Here is a 14,913-nt window from a genome sequence, read left to right as displayed (position 1 = left end):
GAAAGCTCATGTGATTTTAATTGCCTATTCCTATCCTAACACTATTTACCAGGACAAAGTTTTGTGCAACACTAAGCGGTGCTCAATGTCTCAAGGCGATTGGCTCAAATATGAATGTAGGTTTATGCAGCTATTGAATAGCGTCAAGATCACAAGCTCTATGATTCCCTTTTTAAGACAGCGCTTTATTGTAGTGTTTGCATTCAATATCATTGGATTCTCTAGTTGTAACATATGCGACCTGTTTCAACGCGAGTCATTTGCGTCATAACTAATTATGAGTGATAGCGTGGGCACAAATTTCATTATTCGTGGGAATTTTGTGTTTGACATGTTAAAAATAAATGATTGGCTTTTCTTTATTCTCCTTTTTTTATTTATTTATTTTTTTACAGACATGTTGGACGTTGACGAAATCCGTAAGTTGTTTCACGCACAACTTATTGATCTTATCATTTTTTTCTTTTTACAAAAGCTGAAAAACCTAATGTAAACACATTCAATAGCGTATTATCTGGTTTAGTTGGTGGTAAAAGATACCATATTATAAATGTAAATATCTCACTTTTCATATGGTAGGTTTAGCAGGTTTAGCCGTTGGACATCCATTTGGTAAGATAACTGTCTAGTAGCGTATAAACTCACCTCTTATCGATGTAGATACAGGTTCATTTTCATAGCTACTACCATATCAGCAATAATTGACACTCCTCTCTTTATAGTCAAAGTTAGATTACAATCTCGAGAACTAGCTTCTCGATACAAAGGAACATGGAATTGCTTTGTTACTACAGTACGACAAGAAAAGGTAATAATAGATAAACATTGATTCTCAGCTAACCTGTGGTATCATTTTTAGTTTTTTGGTTTATATAAAGGAATGGTAAGTTGAATAACAATCCTAATGAACTCTAATCTTTTATATGTATATATAGGCTTCTCCTGCAGTATGTTATTATGTGTGAAAACACACAACACCTAAAAAACTAATGTTTTTTTTTTTGTTTATAGGCAGGTGTTGCTGGCGTAAATGCACTTGTGTTTGGATCTTATACCTGGTTAATTGAATTTCAACAGAAACACAGTCCTTTATCTCAAGATGCTAAATTACCGCCTTTACAGAATGTCTTTTTTGCAGGGATGGGTGCTGGTGTTATTACAAGGTGAACTAAACAATATTAAAACAACAAACTAAACAAGAAAATTATAGCCTCGTCACATGTCCTATGGAACTTGTCAAGGTCCAACTACAGAACCAAACGCATACAACTACGATAAAGGGGCCTATTGACTGCCTCAAACAACTTTATGCAGTAGGCGGAATAAAGTATTGCTTTAAAGGAATGTTACCTACCACACTACGGGAACTTAGCTTTGGTCCTTATTTCTTATCCTATGAATTTATTTGCAGAGCACTTACTTTGAGTGATCCAGCAAGTAAAGATAATGACACATATGAATTATCTGGATCCAAAATAATTTTGGCAGGCGGTTCTGCTGGTATTATTGCTTGGTGTTCTACTTATTTTGCAGGCATGATTATAAATATATATATATGGGTGACTTTACTTATTTTATTGAAATAGATGTTGTCAAGACAAGAATACAATCTGAGCCAGACAGATACAAGGGATTCTTTGATTGTATCAAGCGATCTTATCACCATGAAGGTTGGCGTATCTTTTTCAGAGGATTGACGCCTACTATTTTAAGGGCTTTTCCTTCGAATGCTGCTACATTTGCTGCTTATACTTGGACAATGAAGATGTTTCAACCAAAACAACTAGCAACGAGAAGTCATGAAGAAGCAGCACTTCTATAAACCGATTGCTACACACGAAAGAAAAAGGACCAACCAACTTTATACGATAATAAGCACTCGTAGCAACATATCGAATTGTATACCCATAAGTTAGAAATGACTTGTGAAGTTACTCTTTTAAAAAGAAAATCAAGTTATATACATGTATACTGAATAAACCCATTGAACTTAAAGCAACATGCTTCGAGCATGTTTTGCTCTTTTTAAAAATCACAATGCAATCTTGGTTATGCTCAGTGCTCATACAGTCAGGCTTATGAAAATTGGCATTTACTAAAAAATAATGGGCCACAAGTCAAAATATATATATATATATATATATATATATATACCTTTCCCACCTTGATTACTATTAGTAGAGAACAAGCAATCTGTATGTTTTACTGTCAGCCCTAAAATGAGCTAAACGTCTCCAAACTATCTAAGTTAATTTACAATATGGAAAATACTAAAATCTCCTTTTCAGATGACCCTACCGAGCCAATGTTCATTTCGCTTTGATATGAATTTTAGATATACAATGTGTCACTGACTTGCTTACCCTGAGTGTTTCCTTCTGCATGTAAATCTTTATGTATTTCACTCATTTGTTTTAAATCCATTTTTGCCAACCGGACGTTAGCTTGAGAGATATATGATGCAAGAACATGATCAATTAGTGATCTCTCCTTTAGACGCTTACACATGAGGTTCAGTAATCCATTTCAGGTTTCAATATTTTTACTACTCTTCTGCTTTCTAGTACATCCTATTACAGTAAATCCTTTCTGCTTCAAGGTTTGAATCTTCGTTTGGTGATCATGCAGCAAGAGCACTATCCTTTCGAAAATTAATCCCTTGTATTCTCTTATCAAACATTTGTCTTATCTTGACACATGTAATAGTCTAACAGAGATCATGAAGTTATTGGCAATACGCTTTCGTTTAGGCTTGCAAATCAAAAAATCAACATTTTTGGATGAACACAAGTTTCCGAACGATGTGACACTCTTGGCATTGAATATTTTAGTATACATAAAAAAACAGCCTACAAAAAATAAAGATATACTGGCACAAACAGCCTACATAAAAAAAAGAGCATTTATTAAAGCCTTTGGAATCACTCAAATGCAAGTTATCACATGTCTCACTAATCCTAGTCATCAGCGATTCTTTTTCCAAAAATTCATTTCGCTTGACTTTACTTTTGACTTGTGGCCATTTATTTTTGAGTAAACACCAATTTCCGTAAGTCTGACTGTATGTTGTTCTCAGATTATATCGTACCGAGTATTTTAATGCGAGCAAGATAAGTAAAGCCCCATTGTCATATTTATTACATTCAACCTTTGGTCAGATTGTCTTCTAAACTGTTCGAATGAGTACGCATATTTAAAAAAAAAAAAAAAAAGAGAAGCTACATAAACCAAGAGAAAGAAACATTTTGTTATGTTCTCAAATATTAATTCTCTTGACTGAATATATGTATAGGAAGTCGGAAGCTTGTTGAGCTAAGGTTGATCTGAGAACACGTTATGGGTTCACAAACAAGGCACAGGTTGCACCTGATTTTCAAGTCCTTCATCTATTCTAGAAATGAAGGTTATCATAAATCAAGCAAGATATACTGGTATCTAGTTTTATATATATACATATGATAGCGTAGAAATAATATTCTTTTCTTTCTACTTTCTTTTGCTTTTTTATTATTGAGCTTACTGATAAGATAACAAGTATATGTGTAACGGTTTACATGAGAAGTCTTTTTTAGAAATTGAAAACAGAACATCTCTCTTTTTGTCTTCTTAGAAAAAAAAAGGGGGAATACTATGGTGAATCAAATGTATGCTCTATGCAGCAATATAGATCGAGAGTCTCTTACTTATGATGGCAAAGCCTTTAATCATTTGCGAGGCGTCAACGATTATAAAGTAAAAAAAAAAAATTGAAGACTTAAAACTGAAGGTTGGTCTTCCTGCAGATGAAGACCTATACAGCTCTTTTCCTCAACACTCAGACCATGTGGGAAGGGAGCAATCAGAAGAAGAGCAACTTTTAAATTCTGGGGAATCCAACATAAAAGAATCTGTCAAGTCAATCATGCCTGCAGTAACATTGGAACTCCCCTTGGGGGTGGGTAAAATGACCATCAACTTGGAGAAAACGATTGCTGGGTTTGCTGAATTAGGTATCAATGCGTCTAAGATGGCTGTTGATGCATGGGGAGGTGCACGTACAAGAAATGCACCTGATATTCGAGTGCTTAGTCAATACTTGCCTGTTTTCAAACCATTGGTTGGACTTGGAGATCCTAAGAAATACGAAGTATATGAATTTGACTCAGAAGGACGTTTGCGAGTCACTAGTCCAAGTACAACCTTTGAGTTCTGGACAAAGACGATGCCCATATTCAATGCGATTGCGTTTTGTGGGCAGGCAATAGGTGCTGGTGACATCAATGTAGGAAGAAACATCAGAGAAGGCTTTGTTTTCGGTTTACTTCCAACGGGTCCTATCGGTATAAGTAAACAAAAAGCCATTCATTATTTCAAAGAGATTGTGAGTGAAATTTGGGAAAAGGGAGGTGGCCAACAACCGGATCCTCAATGGCTAAAATGGAAATCAAAATTTTCAGTTGCTGGTCAATGCAAAGCCAGTGTCATTCGCGACTTGATACGATTAACGAGAGAAAAGCGTCAAGTATCATTGCAAGTTTCTGACCTTCATGCTGCAGCTGTGGCATTTGGATTAGCTCAAGTCAATTTATGCAAGATTGTATCTCTCAACTTTGGCTCAGGCCTCATGATTTATACGCCAGAAGAATCTGGTTTTGAAGGCATCAAGCTGGAAGCATCAGAACGTGAAAGTGATTATATAGCCTATTATTACTTTGAAAGAGCTTTGTTTTTTCGTTTTTGTGGAGTACCTGAAGAGTTGCTGGAGAAACTGATGATTTGGTTAGACAATGAGATTGCAAGTACTATACTTCTCGGCATTGAGCATGGTGACCCACCTGGTACAGTGATTATGACTCCTGGCTTTTGCGCCCTATCACAATCGGGTGCGATTAAGTCTTTAGGCTCTTTGGTGAAAAACATTGGTTTGCATATTGCAGAGAAGTGTGAAGCATGTGGAGGAAGTTGTGTCAAGTTCATACACAAAGTATCTTCCCATAGCACTGTAGGCTGTCGTACTGTCTTCTTTCTGAATATGCTTATCACCATCTATGTGAGTGGAGTTTTGCAAAAAGCAGGTATGCATGCTGATCAATGTATGCTCAGTGGCGATTTGGAGCGTGTTATCAAAAGTCTAAAGGAGCTAAAATGGCATGGCACATTGGGACTTTCATCCTTCTTGACCAGTTGGTATATACTACGTTCAGGCAAGAGTGCGCCTCATGTCGATGAGGGTATTGTATTAGGTCTTGAAATTGACGGGAAAATTCACGGTTTGCGCCATGCTGTAAAACCAGGAACAAAAGGGCTTCCTTTAGTTAGCTTTGATGGTCATATACGCGATGGCTCTCATACATTTGCTTGCTTGGTGTTTCAAAGTGCACCTCAGCTTTTACATTCATTGGATAGAGGCTGTTTCACTATTGTGACAGAACGACCACCTGATGTGATTCCAAAGCCAGTTTTGAATGCTTATTCAGAACCTGATTATATTGCTGTCTTCACTTCTCTCTTGTATCCTGGGAACGAACAATTGCATGTAGACCTTGGTGCGTATGGAAACTATAGAAACATACACAGATGCAATGAAGAAACTGAAGAGTTGGCAATACCTTTACAAGTTTCTGAATGTGTCAATGGGTGTAGTACTGTTAAACTTGATCACACACATCGATACACAGTATACACATATAATAATGAAAATCTACAGTCATGGATATACGGTGCGTTTCCTGCTGGAATGGCATGGTTCCAAGGTTGTCGACCTTTGCACTCAGCTCTTGCACTCATGAAGCCCGGTGAAGTATTGATCCAAGGCAGTAGTAACAAGCTACATATTGAACACAAATAAAGTTGCTCTCTCTTTCTCTTGTTTCATACGCTAGCACTACTTAAACTACTCATTGGTATTTATAAAGGAACACAATTATACATACATAATCCTTTTTATTAGTCATTGTTCAAAAAGTAGAATTTATTATTTTTGATTACCAATGTATTCTTGAATAGTATCAGCTACCAAGTTATGATCATCCTAAGTGATACGCGTTATAATCAAATCCATTTCATTCGATATAAACTTACTTGTTGAGCGAGACCAGAGACAGTGACAGTACCAACAACACCCACATTCTTAATCTTCAAGGGGAAGGCACCACCATGCGTAGCATAATCTTTTTCACTTACAAAGTACTTCTCTTCAAGTGTCTTTCCTTGACTGGCAATATAGCGACCCACATAGTAACTAGAATGGCCGAAACGGTTGACAGTATTGCTATACATGTATCAGTAAACCGCATAATGTTGAATATCTTACTTTTTACGGCGAACCCATTCATCGTTATCTGAACAAGTACCATCCATAGCATAGTGGAATAATGGATGACCAGCCAAAGTGATGTCAATCACAACTGGCTTTTTGAAGGGTTTGGCTTTTTCAATAAGCAAAAGGCCCAATTGAAGTGCATCTTTAGAGTTAAACTGAGTAAACTGACATTTCTCTTCTTGAGAAAGGATACTAGCAACGAGTTCTTTAAGGTCTGACATAACAGAAATAAAAGAAAAGAGAAAAAAGCGGGAAAAAAAATATAGGCCCTTTAAATGCAAAACCGGAGTTGGTCAAATTACGTAAACTTTTCCCGTTTACATCCCACTACTTTTATTCAGTTAGTTCAGGTACAAGGCTACTTCTTGCTCATTCATGTCGTTTTCATCTAAACTGGCTTTTTCCAAATCCTTTTGCTTAGGATAACTATCCAGAGTATCACGCAATGTTAGACAATGAGCCATGTTACGAATATAGCCATGACTGTAATGGATAATTTGATACTCTTCGAATCCAAATTGAAGTAGTTTGAATATACAATACTCTAAAGAGTCACAATCTTTTGGTTGTGTATCTTGATCTAAGTGAGACTGGGCAAGAGTAACCCATCTTTCCATTTGTTCCCTTGCTTCTCTGGAGCGTCGGAAACTCTTGATTTCATAATGATCCAATGTTAATGTCCATGCAGGTTTGCTTGATCCATACAGTTGCAAGATATCTTGTAGATGATAATGAACAAACCTCTTTTCCAAATTCTTTATCCAGGGTATATAAGTTGCACAGATATATAGAAACTCGAGATATTCATCCAACCGAGAACTTAAGCATCCTCTTCCAAAAAGGACGACGGGTACAAATTCAGAGTAATTGAACCAACGTAAAGCAGATATAGGCCTCGTCTTTCTCTTCTTGTGATTCAAACTAGTGACTCGTATCCAAAGACCTGCAATCATAGCTGCCGCTGTAATAGAGGGACGTGCTTTCTTGCCTGTATTCAGGTTATAGCGCCCAGCTAAATCCAGTATAGCACGGGTCTTTTCTTTCAAATTTGGTAGAGTCAAGGCTGATCTTGCTATTTTAGGACTATCTTTGTATACTTGTTTGACAATAATGGGATAAAGACGAAGAATAAACCCTTCTAGATCTTGTTGTGGTGTTCTCCATTTGACAATCTGTCCTTCCTTATTGATAATTGAATGAGCACTATTTATATAGCGAATATCGAGTGGAATAGGATAGACTTGAACAAAATCCTGTAAATTCCAAAAAGGTTTCCATTGATGACTGACAGCATAAACTATATACACGGCAACTTCTCTCGGGTGAATTGTTTTCAATTTAGGTTTATGTTCCTTAATCAACTCTTTTCCTCTTGCGATCAAGTCCTCAGGAAGCTCAAAAAAGGCTGCTGCTTTCAGAAAGTTATCTAATAGCACTGTTTTCTTTTCCTAAAAGCATAACCAATTAGTGATCTATTCGCTTTGACAAGTTGGTTTACCTTTGCTTCTCGGGCAGTAAAACGGCCTGTTGTTTCATCGAGCGTTGTCCTAAAGGGTGCATCGTCAATGACTGTGCCACACTGAAGACAACATGTAGATCCGTCTAGCTCATTGATGTCTGTTTGAGTACCTCCACAATTAGGACAGCTCATACAGAAAGAAAAACGAAAAGTACGAACTCTCCTTTTATGAACTGTCTGAACCAATAAAAACTTGCGTAGTTTTCTATATAATATTTTTTTTTTCTTTTGGTTTCTTTTTCATTGAATCAAAACAATCAGGATGCCTAAAGCAGAGTTCATGTCACCCAAGGCTATTGCCAACCGAATGAAGGTATGTTTGTAGCTTGATGCCATGTTTCTAGACTCATCATTGTTTTTATTTATAGTCAAAAGGTCTTCAAAAATTGAAGTTTTACTGTCAAGCTTGTCAGAAACAATGCCGTGATGAAAACGGCTTCAAGTGTCACATCATGTCTGAGTCCCATCAACGACAAATGATTGTTGTGGCAGCTAATCCTGGCAAGTTTATTCACAACCATTCAGAAGAATTCAAAAAGGATTTCTTGAGTTTACTTTCCAGAGCACATGGTACCAAAAGAGTCTTGGCCAACAAAGTCTATCAAGAATACATTTCACACAAGGAACATATTCACATGAACGCTACTCGATGGAGTTCATTATCTGGTTTCTGTAGAACATTGGCCTCACAGGGTATTTTACGAGTCGACGAAACTGAACGAGGCCTGTTTATTTCTTGGATTGATAATAGCCCCAAAACACTAGCTAAACAAGCAGCCATTCAAAAGATGGAACGTGCTAAAAAGGACGATGAAGAACGTGAATTGGAACTACTCAAGGAACAAATCGAAAGAGCGTCAAAATCAGTTGAGGCTAAAGGAGGTGTGGAGCAAGAAGTGACTGAATTAAAGCGAGAAGGCGAAGAACCCATTAAACTCAGTTTGAACATGAAGCCTCTGTCAGTTGTTCCTGATGCACCCAAAGCCACTGGATCCAAAATGATGGTAGGTGGATTGAAAAAGAAGACAGGTCTTTCTGCATTGGCCAAGAAGTCTGCTGCCAATACGAATGCTTCTGAGACACCTTCTTCGTCAAACAACATGAAAGTTGGTGGCATGATGACCATGAAGCGAAAGACAATGCCAACTAATGAAGAAAACACAAGCGTCAAGAAACTGAAAGCAGCTTAAATTATCGTTTAGCTATCACTTGTACATACACTTTTATCTTTTTTGAATAAAAAACTATCTAAAAATATTACTTTGATTTGAAGAAGTATGTGTATTGCATAAAGAAAATGATGAAAATAAGTTCTGATCTTGGTCTTGTAGTAAAAGTGTAGGACAAAAACCTTCAAAAGAAAAAGCGAAGTCTTCATCGTTGTTTAAATATTCTCCAATCAAGAAGATATTCATAGATACTATCCAATCAAATCGCCTAAAATACCTGATCAAATAACTTTTAATTAACGAATCTATATTATAAAGTAGCCCGTCAAGCATAACAGCCTTGTTAGCTCAGTTGGTAGAGCGTGAGACTTTTAATCTCAATGTCAGGGGTTCGAGCCCCCTATGAGGCGTTCTTTTTTCCTTCGATTTGAATTTTTTTTTTTTTTTCTTTTATTAAGAGAATTTTCAATTGTTGAGTGAAGTTCTTTTTTTTTTTGCCAGTAGCGAGAGAGGATTAAGGTCCAATTGATTCAAGGTAGCCAAAAAACAATGCGACATGTCTTCAATTACCTCTGTGAGTTGATCCAAACGATTCATCTAGCAATAATAGCAGCAAAACAACATTAGAAAGTATATTACAATAAGCAAAAAATAATATTTATCAAAAAATACAGTCTTTAGCGGTTATTTTGAATGTTTACACTTGTCAATACTTCTATTTTTCGTCTTGTAGTGTCAAAAAGAAAACTGAAAGTTGTCAAATTAACAATTTTTATGAGTAGTACCCTTTGATCAAAAGTGGTTTTCGGTCATTTTTACAAGTCCAAAAATATTGTACATGTCAGTAGACATAGTTTTTGGGTATTTAGAGTCTTTACACATGTATACACAGGCTTTACACTCATTTTATATGCATACATTTTCCGAAACAGAAGGCACATTTATTTTAAGAGGTATAATGTCGTATAAAAAACAATAATACTTTGCGCTGAAATGAACTGATTCGAATACATTTGCGCTACAATGGTCACTTCCCGAAATAAGCATTGGGTCAGATATCGAAGCTTCCCAAATATAAAAAACAAATGCAATTGAAATTGACAAGTAAGCTTCTTGTTTGAAACTAGAAGGAAAGAAATTTGCGCCATAATAGTCAAAGATAAAAGTACATATCTTGTCTCATGTTGGTCATTTAGATAGTTTATGTATTTTCTTTTTTTTCTTTTCATCCAAGAAATAGCTACTAGCTCAAATGATCTTAGTAAGATAAGGTATATTAAGTACAAGTGAAGTACATATTGTAAGATAGAACTATTGCGAATCAAAGATTTTCTTTTTTATTAAAAACACAAGCTTTTTTTTTTTTTTTTTTTTTTTTTTTTTTTTTTTTTTTTTTTTTTTTTTTTTTTACAATTGAACTGGGTCAACAGAAGCACCTGGAAAATACTTGGGTACCAGTTCTATTATTTTCATAAATACTTGGCATAGTGAACTATCATCATTACTTACCTTTATAGATCTTTTTGTCTTTGTCATTAAATAAGACAAACACGACCTTTTCAATCTAGAGAAAAAAAACACAAATTTATATGCATTCTAAAAAGAATTATTTTGTTACCTTTGTGGACGTATTTGCTTTAAAATAATCGAGCACAGTGCTTAAAGCAACATTTGCTGCTTTTTCGTTATCATAACCATAAACACCTGTAGCAATACAAGGGAAAGCAATAGAAGACAATCCTTTTTCTTCCAAAATAGAAAGCGAGTTTTTGTAGCAATTGGACAATACTTTAGGATTTTCGGACTGTGGACCCACTGTATGAATGACGTCTGTATGATTTTCAAATGGTTAGTAAAACGGACTTGTGTTTTTTTTACAACATACAGCTTGAAGGCAAGTTGTATCCTATTCAAAAAATCAGTAAAATGCAATGCTTTTGTATGTTATACCTTTTGTTATTCTAGCTTCCTATAAAGAAAAAACAACATTAATAAAATATATTCGATTCATGACTTACTCCATCAGGACATCCTCCAAGTGTACGACATTCTGTTAACAACTCTTTCCCAGCAGCTCTAATTATTCATCATATATCAATTTCAATTCATTGAATACAACCAAAAGCAAACCTGTGAATAGCACCATCCACTATTAGAATAATTAGTCAGTGAATATGCTTACTAGTCAACATACCTCCTCCGCCTCCAAGCAAACTATTGTTGGCTGCATTAACTATGGTGAAAATGTAAACAATTGTATATATATATATATATATATATGTAAATCATACCAATAGCATCCACTTTAATCTTGGTAATATCTTGGAAGCTATCTTAACTAAGAAAAACGTTGAATTGTAAAAGAATAGCTTACTTTAGGTTTATCTTCGAAGCAGGCTGACTCATTACAATAAGAAAGAAATATAGTATTACTTTAACGTTGCATAAACCAGGCTTAAATCGACGCATTCGGAGCATCAATTGTTTTAATACCAGATAATTACATCATTTGAAAGATACCCGTTTGGTGTATTTGTGGCATAAGAAAACATAGGTAACTGATGAACTTTCAAGACAAGAGGACTTAATTCTACAAGTATAATGATCATACACAACTTTAGCTGTCTACTTTATTCTATTAATGAATCATTAACCATAATCTTTTTCTCCAGCCAAACCTCTTGGTTATACTTTCTCAAAAAAAAAAAAAGAGGCGAAATTTCATTTCTACTTTTTACTCTGAAAAATAACACCATTTTTTGTAGTTGACTGACAAGAGTCCTCTTTTACACTGTTTATTTTTCTCGAGTTAAAACATGTCTTCTCCCAGTATTTATGACCTCGGCAACGCGCCCATCACTGCTCATGCCTTTAACAAAGACCGTAAGTAGGCATCTTTCTGTTTTCCATCTTACTCAGCATGACGTAGAATTGGTGGTCTGTCCCAACACCGATGATGTTCAAATCTATCAATATGGTCACTCTAACTCCAAGTTGGACTCGACTTTAAAGGGCGTAAGTATTTGATGTGATTATTACCATTTGACACATTAGAGGATAGCATGACAAGGTCATCACCAGTATTGATTTTGCACCCAACACCAACCGTATCGTGACCTGTTCTCAGGACAGAAACGCCTATGTCTGGACCAACGAAGGTGGTATTTGGAAACCAGGGCTTGTGTTGTTGCGTATCAACCGTGCTGCCACCTTTGTCCGCTGGTCTCCCAACGAAGAAAAATTTGCTGTCGCCAGTGGTGCTCGCTGTATTGCCGTCTGTTACTTCGAAGAAGACAATGATTGGTGGGCCAGTAAGCATTTGAAGAAGCCCATTCGTAGTACTGTCCTTTCCTTGGACTGGCATCCCAACAGTGTCTTGTTGGCTGCTGGTTCTGCTGATATGAAGGCTCGCGTCTTTTCATCGTTCATCAAGGGCCTTGATAAAAAGTAAGTAGACCGAGCGTCGTCATCCCGTGATTGATCTGTTTGTTTTAGACCTACACCTACTAACTGGGGAGACAAATTACCTTTCAACACGGTCTGCGGTGAATTCAGCAGTGGACTTGGTGGGTGGGTGCATGCTGTTGCCTTTTCTCCTTCAGGTGATGCTCTTGCTTTTGCAGGCCATGATTCTTCCATCCAGGTGGTCTATCCACAAGCAGATGGCAACCATATCACTGTTCCCATCGCCAGTAACACCCTTCCTTTCCGCTCACTTATCTGGACCACAGAACAACAGATTGTGGCTGCTGGTTATGACTGTGCTCCCATTTTGTATGAAACCAAAGATGGTCAAGACTGGCATTACTCTGGCTCGCTTGATGTAGGACGTCAAAAAATTACCCGTACTGCTTCTGTCTTGTCCCGTTTCAAGACCATGGATTCCCGCGGTGAAACTGAGAATGATACCACATTGAACACAGTCCATCAGAACACCATCAAGTAAGTGTCTCATTGGTTGTTATGCATGTATTGACTTTTTGATAGTGAAATTCGTGTGTATGAAGGTGACCGTGATCATGTGACCAAGTTTTCTACTTGTGGTGTAGATGGCAAGGTGGTTGTTTGGGACTTTGATCCTAGTCAACTTGTAGCTGATCTTTCTAGCCTTAAGATATAGAAGACGCACAAAGAAAGAAAAAAAAATATTGAATATCTTTTCATGATTTTTGAAATCAAGAATAAAAATTGCATGCTTTCCATGTATGAATAATAAGTTTCCTAAAGTAGAATACTGTAAACCGTGAAGCATAACAAAAATGATATTTGATGTAGCCACTATTTGCACTAGTCACAGCTTAGTATTGGTTGGATCATATTGTTGATCCGTCATGCCCCTTCTATTCTGTGCTCTTTCTTGCAATCTGCTTAGTTTCTAGAATTTAATATTTTATTGTTCTACACAAAATCTTTTCCTAATAAAGTGTAAAAGACGTTTATTGAAATAAGTATTAACAGGTAGTGTGTACATGATTCTAAAATAAGTATATATATGTGTGTGTGTCTATTTGGCATAAAGTAGTTCTTTACATAATTCATAAGAATAAAAAGTGACGCCCATGGCAGGTGCCACTTTAAGATAATTGGGCAATAATCCTCTATACAGTGATTTTATACCTTCTTTCTGAGCCATGGTTCTAAGTGCATCCCATGTACCATTGTACTTGTAATCCACATTATTCATACCACTCACTTGAAATCGTCTACGTAATACATCTGTTATTGTTAGTGAACTATTCCCTACCTAGGATCATCTTTACCTAAAGGATAAATAATGGTTTGAGCAATGGATCCTGCTAATGCACCACAAAACAACTTTCGAATGTTGCCATGATCTTGTTCAATAGGAATCAAGTATTCTTTCAAGACTTCATAACATTGGAAATTCAGTGCTACATAAGGAGCCACTCCCTTGATAGGTCATGAGTCATCATCATTCGTACTGTACCCTACTTACTAATGTGGTGGGCCATAATCCTCGGTATAAACCACGTATACCACCTTCTGTTTGATAGATCAGTTGCATGGTAGGCATAATACCCGGTAACTGTTGTGTTGCACCCTTTAACAGATGAGCTGATTGAATTGAGAGACGTGTACGGACAAGATCCAAGGGATACGTACAGGCTACAGAAACTGTGCCTGCAAATGCACCTGCTATCAATCGTCGTGGCGTATCGAGCTCTGCCTTGTCTTTTTCGAGCAACATGGATTTGAATTGTTCATAAGCCGCAAATTGAGAAGCACTGTAGGGAATCATACGAATCACATTTGTACCATTACCACGCATAAACCCACGCCAACCTTCTTCATGCCACATGCGTGCTAATGTGGACCATATGCCTGTATAGGCCGTATTCATATTTGGACCTTGTACCTGATAAAGGCAATGAATTCATGTGATTTCAGACGAAAAAAAGAGTTGGCTTACTTGAAATAATATCTTCATTCTTTCCATAGGACTCACGACGGTACGAGACACTGCACCAGCAAAGCCACCAGCAATCAAATGTTTCATGGTATCCGAGGCTAAATAAGACTGTGTTTCTGGTGATGTTGTATAGTTTACAACAATATTCATGATTTTTCCGAGCTGTTCCGATGAAATCTTTTCAGTAAAAGCATTCTGGCTTAATAGAGAAGCAAATTCTGTATAGGGAATGGATCGATGGGATTGAGTATCGCATTGTGTCTGTATTTCCAACAGTGTATTCTATTCAAGATGTCAATATAAACAAAAGATAGCCATACAAGATCTGACCTTGTTTAATAAAAGTGGTGTATTCGGTGATGCACAGATGGCAACAAGATCATGAGTGTCAATCAAGCCATCTTGATTATGATCAAGTAAACCAAACAGTTGTTGTATACTCCAAGTAGTGGACATTGGTGAATGAAACAAACAAGAAAGAAATACGTCTGGT

At 36.6% G+C, this 14,913-nt stretch overlaps 9 protein-coding genes and 1 non-coding gene across 10 annotated transcripts; 5 read left to right on the top strand and 5 right to left on the bottom strand.

Annotated features, from left to right (window-relative positions):
• The first annotated feature begins 346 nt into the window (after window positions 1-346).
• On the top strand, window positions 347-2,036 carry B0P05DRAFT_553157 (mitochondrial carrier domain-containing protein). Its single transcript, XM_051579542.1, has 8 exons — window positions 347-419; window positions 476-529; window positions 580-612; window positions 723-808; window positions 860-883; window positions 1,012-1,163; window positions 1,211-1,533; window positions 1,587-2,036. Exons 1-8 carry the CDS (start codon window positions 398-400, stop codon window positions 1,820-1,822), a joined length of 930 nt encoding a protein of 309 aa, XP_051432237.1. The 5' UTR covers window positions 347-397; the 3' UTR covers window positions 1,823-2,036.
• A 163-nt stretch (window positions 2,037-2,199) lies between these two features.
• On the bottom strand, window positions 2,200-2,646 carry B0P05DRAFT_621157 (uncharacterized protein). Its single transcript, XM_051583439.1, has 3 exons — window positions 2,364-2,646; window positions 2,299-2,317; window positions 2,200-2,239 (listed from the first exon to the last, which is right to left on the bottom strand). The coding sequence occupies exons 1-2, from the start codon at window positions 2,506-2,508 to the stop codon at window positions 2,310-2,312; spliced, it is 153 nt and encodes a 50-aa protein (XP_051432236.1). The 5' UTR covers window positions 2,509-2,646; the 3' UTR covers window positions 2,200-2,239; window positions 2,299-2,309.
• Window positions 2,647-3,745: 1,099 nt separating this feature from the next.
• Window positions 3,746-6,071, top strand: B0P05DRAFT_206833 (uncharacterized protein). Its single transcript, XM_051573224.1, has one exon. It carries the CDS (start codon window positions 3,902-3,904, stop codon window positions 5,825-5,827), a length of 1,926 nt encoding a protein of 641 aa, XP_051432235.1. The 5' UTR covers window positions 3,746-3,901; the 3' UTR covers window positions 5,828-6,071.
• B0P05DRAFT_553140 (uncharacterized protein) lies at window positions 5,915-6,525 on the bottom strand (the record flags this gene model as incomplete). The annotated part of the gene is made up of 3 exons (XM_051579541.1): window positions 5,915-6,010; window positions 6,061-6,250; window positions 6,293-6,525. The coding sequence occupies 3 exons, from the start codon at window positions 6,520-6,522 to the stop codon at window positions 5,954-5,956; spliced, it is 477 nt and encodes a 158-aa protein (XP_051432234.1). The 3' UTR covers window positions 5,915-5,953.
• B0P05DRAFT_553138 (uncharacterized protein) lies at window positions 6,526-8,006 on the bottom strand. The gene is made up of 2 exons (XM_051579540.1): window positions 7,800-8,006; window positions 6,526-7,749 (listed from the first exon to the last, which is right to left on the bottom strand). The coding sequence occupies exons 1-2, from the start codon at window positions 7,950-7,952 to the stop codon at window positions 6,643-6,645; spliced, it is 1,260 nt and encodes a 419-aa protein (XP_051432233.1). The 5' UTR covers window positions 7,953-8,006; the 3' UTR covers window positions 6,526-6,642.
• A 57-nt stretch (window positions 8,007-8,063) lies between these two features.
• Window positions 8,064-9,069, top strand: B0P05DRAFT_553137 (domain of Kin17 curved DNA-binding protein-domain-containing protein). Its single transcript, XM_051579539.1, has 2 exons — window positions 8,064-8,133; window positions 8,189-9,069. Exons 1-2 carry the CDS (start codon window positions 8,083-8,085, stop codon window positions 9,008-9,010), a joined length of 873 nt encoding a protein of 290 aa, XP_051432232.1. The 5' UTR covers window positions 8,064-8,082; the 3' UTR covers window positions 9,011-9,069.
• A 257-nt stretch (window positions 9,070-9,326) lies between these two features.
• B0P05DRAFT_t84 lies at window positions 9,327-9,399 on the top strand. Its single transcript has one exon. It is a non-coding gene; the product is annotated as a tRNA-Lys (tRNA).
• Window positions 9,400-10,396: 997 nt separating this feature from the next.
• B0P05DRAFT_573836 (uncharacterized protein) lies at window positions 10,397-11,395 on the bottom strand (the record flags this gene model as incomplete). The annotated part of the gene is made up of 10 exons (XM_051581532.1): window positions 10,397-10,449; window positions 10,499-10,553; window positions 10,608-10,819; window positions 10,875-10,895; window positions 10,940-10,958; window positions 11,008-11,065; window positions 11,120-11,138; window positions 11,184-11,222; window positions 11,281-11,318; window positions 11,364-11,395. The coding sequence occupies 10 exons, from the start codon at window positions 11,393-11,395 to the stop codon at window positions 10,397-10,399; spliced, it is 546 nt and encodes a 181-aa protein (XP_051432231.1).
• Window positions 11,396-11,805: 410 nt separating this feature from the next.
• On the top strand, window positions 11,806-13,109 carry B0P05DRAFT_475457 (WD40-repeat-containing domain protein; the record flags this gene model as incomplete). Its single annotated transcript, XM_051574840.1, has 5 exons — window positions 11,806-11,872; window positions 11,919-12,004; window positions 12,051-12,436; window positions 12,485-12,931; window positions 12,977-13,109. 5 exons carry the CDS (start codon window positions 11,806-11,808, stop codon window positions 13,107-13,109), a joined length of 1,119 nt encoding a protein of 372 aa, XP_051432230.1.
• A 290-nt stretch (window positions 13,110-13,399) lies between these two features.
• B0P05DRAFT_553115 (mitochondrial carrier domain-containing protein) lies at window positions 13,400-14,909 on the bottom strand. Its single transcript, XM_051579538.1, has 4 exons — window positions 14,751-14,909; window positions 14,421-14,702; window positions 13,947-14,366; window positions 13,400-13,900 (listed from the first exon to the last, which is right to left on the bottom strand). Exons 1-4 carry the CDS (start codon window positions 14,874-14,876, stop codon window positions 13,730-13,732), a joined length of 999 nt encoding a protein of 332 aa, XP_051432229.1. The 5' UTR covers window positions 14,877-14,909; the 3' UTR covers window positions 13,400-13,729.
• Window positions 14,910-14,913: the final 4 nt, after the last annotated feature.

Source organism: Gilbertella persicaria (assembly GCF_025201335.1).
Source record: "Gilbertella persicaria strain CBS 190.32 chromosome Unknown B0P05scaffold_37, whole genome shotgun sequence".
Lineage (NCBI taxonomy): Eukaryota > Fungi > Mucoromycota > Mucoromycetes > Mucorales > Choanephoraceae > Gilbertella > Gilbertella persicaria.
This window is presented reverse-complemented; position numbering and strand designations above follow the sequence as displayed.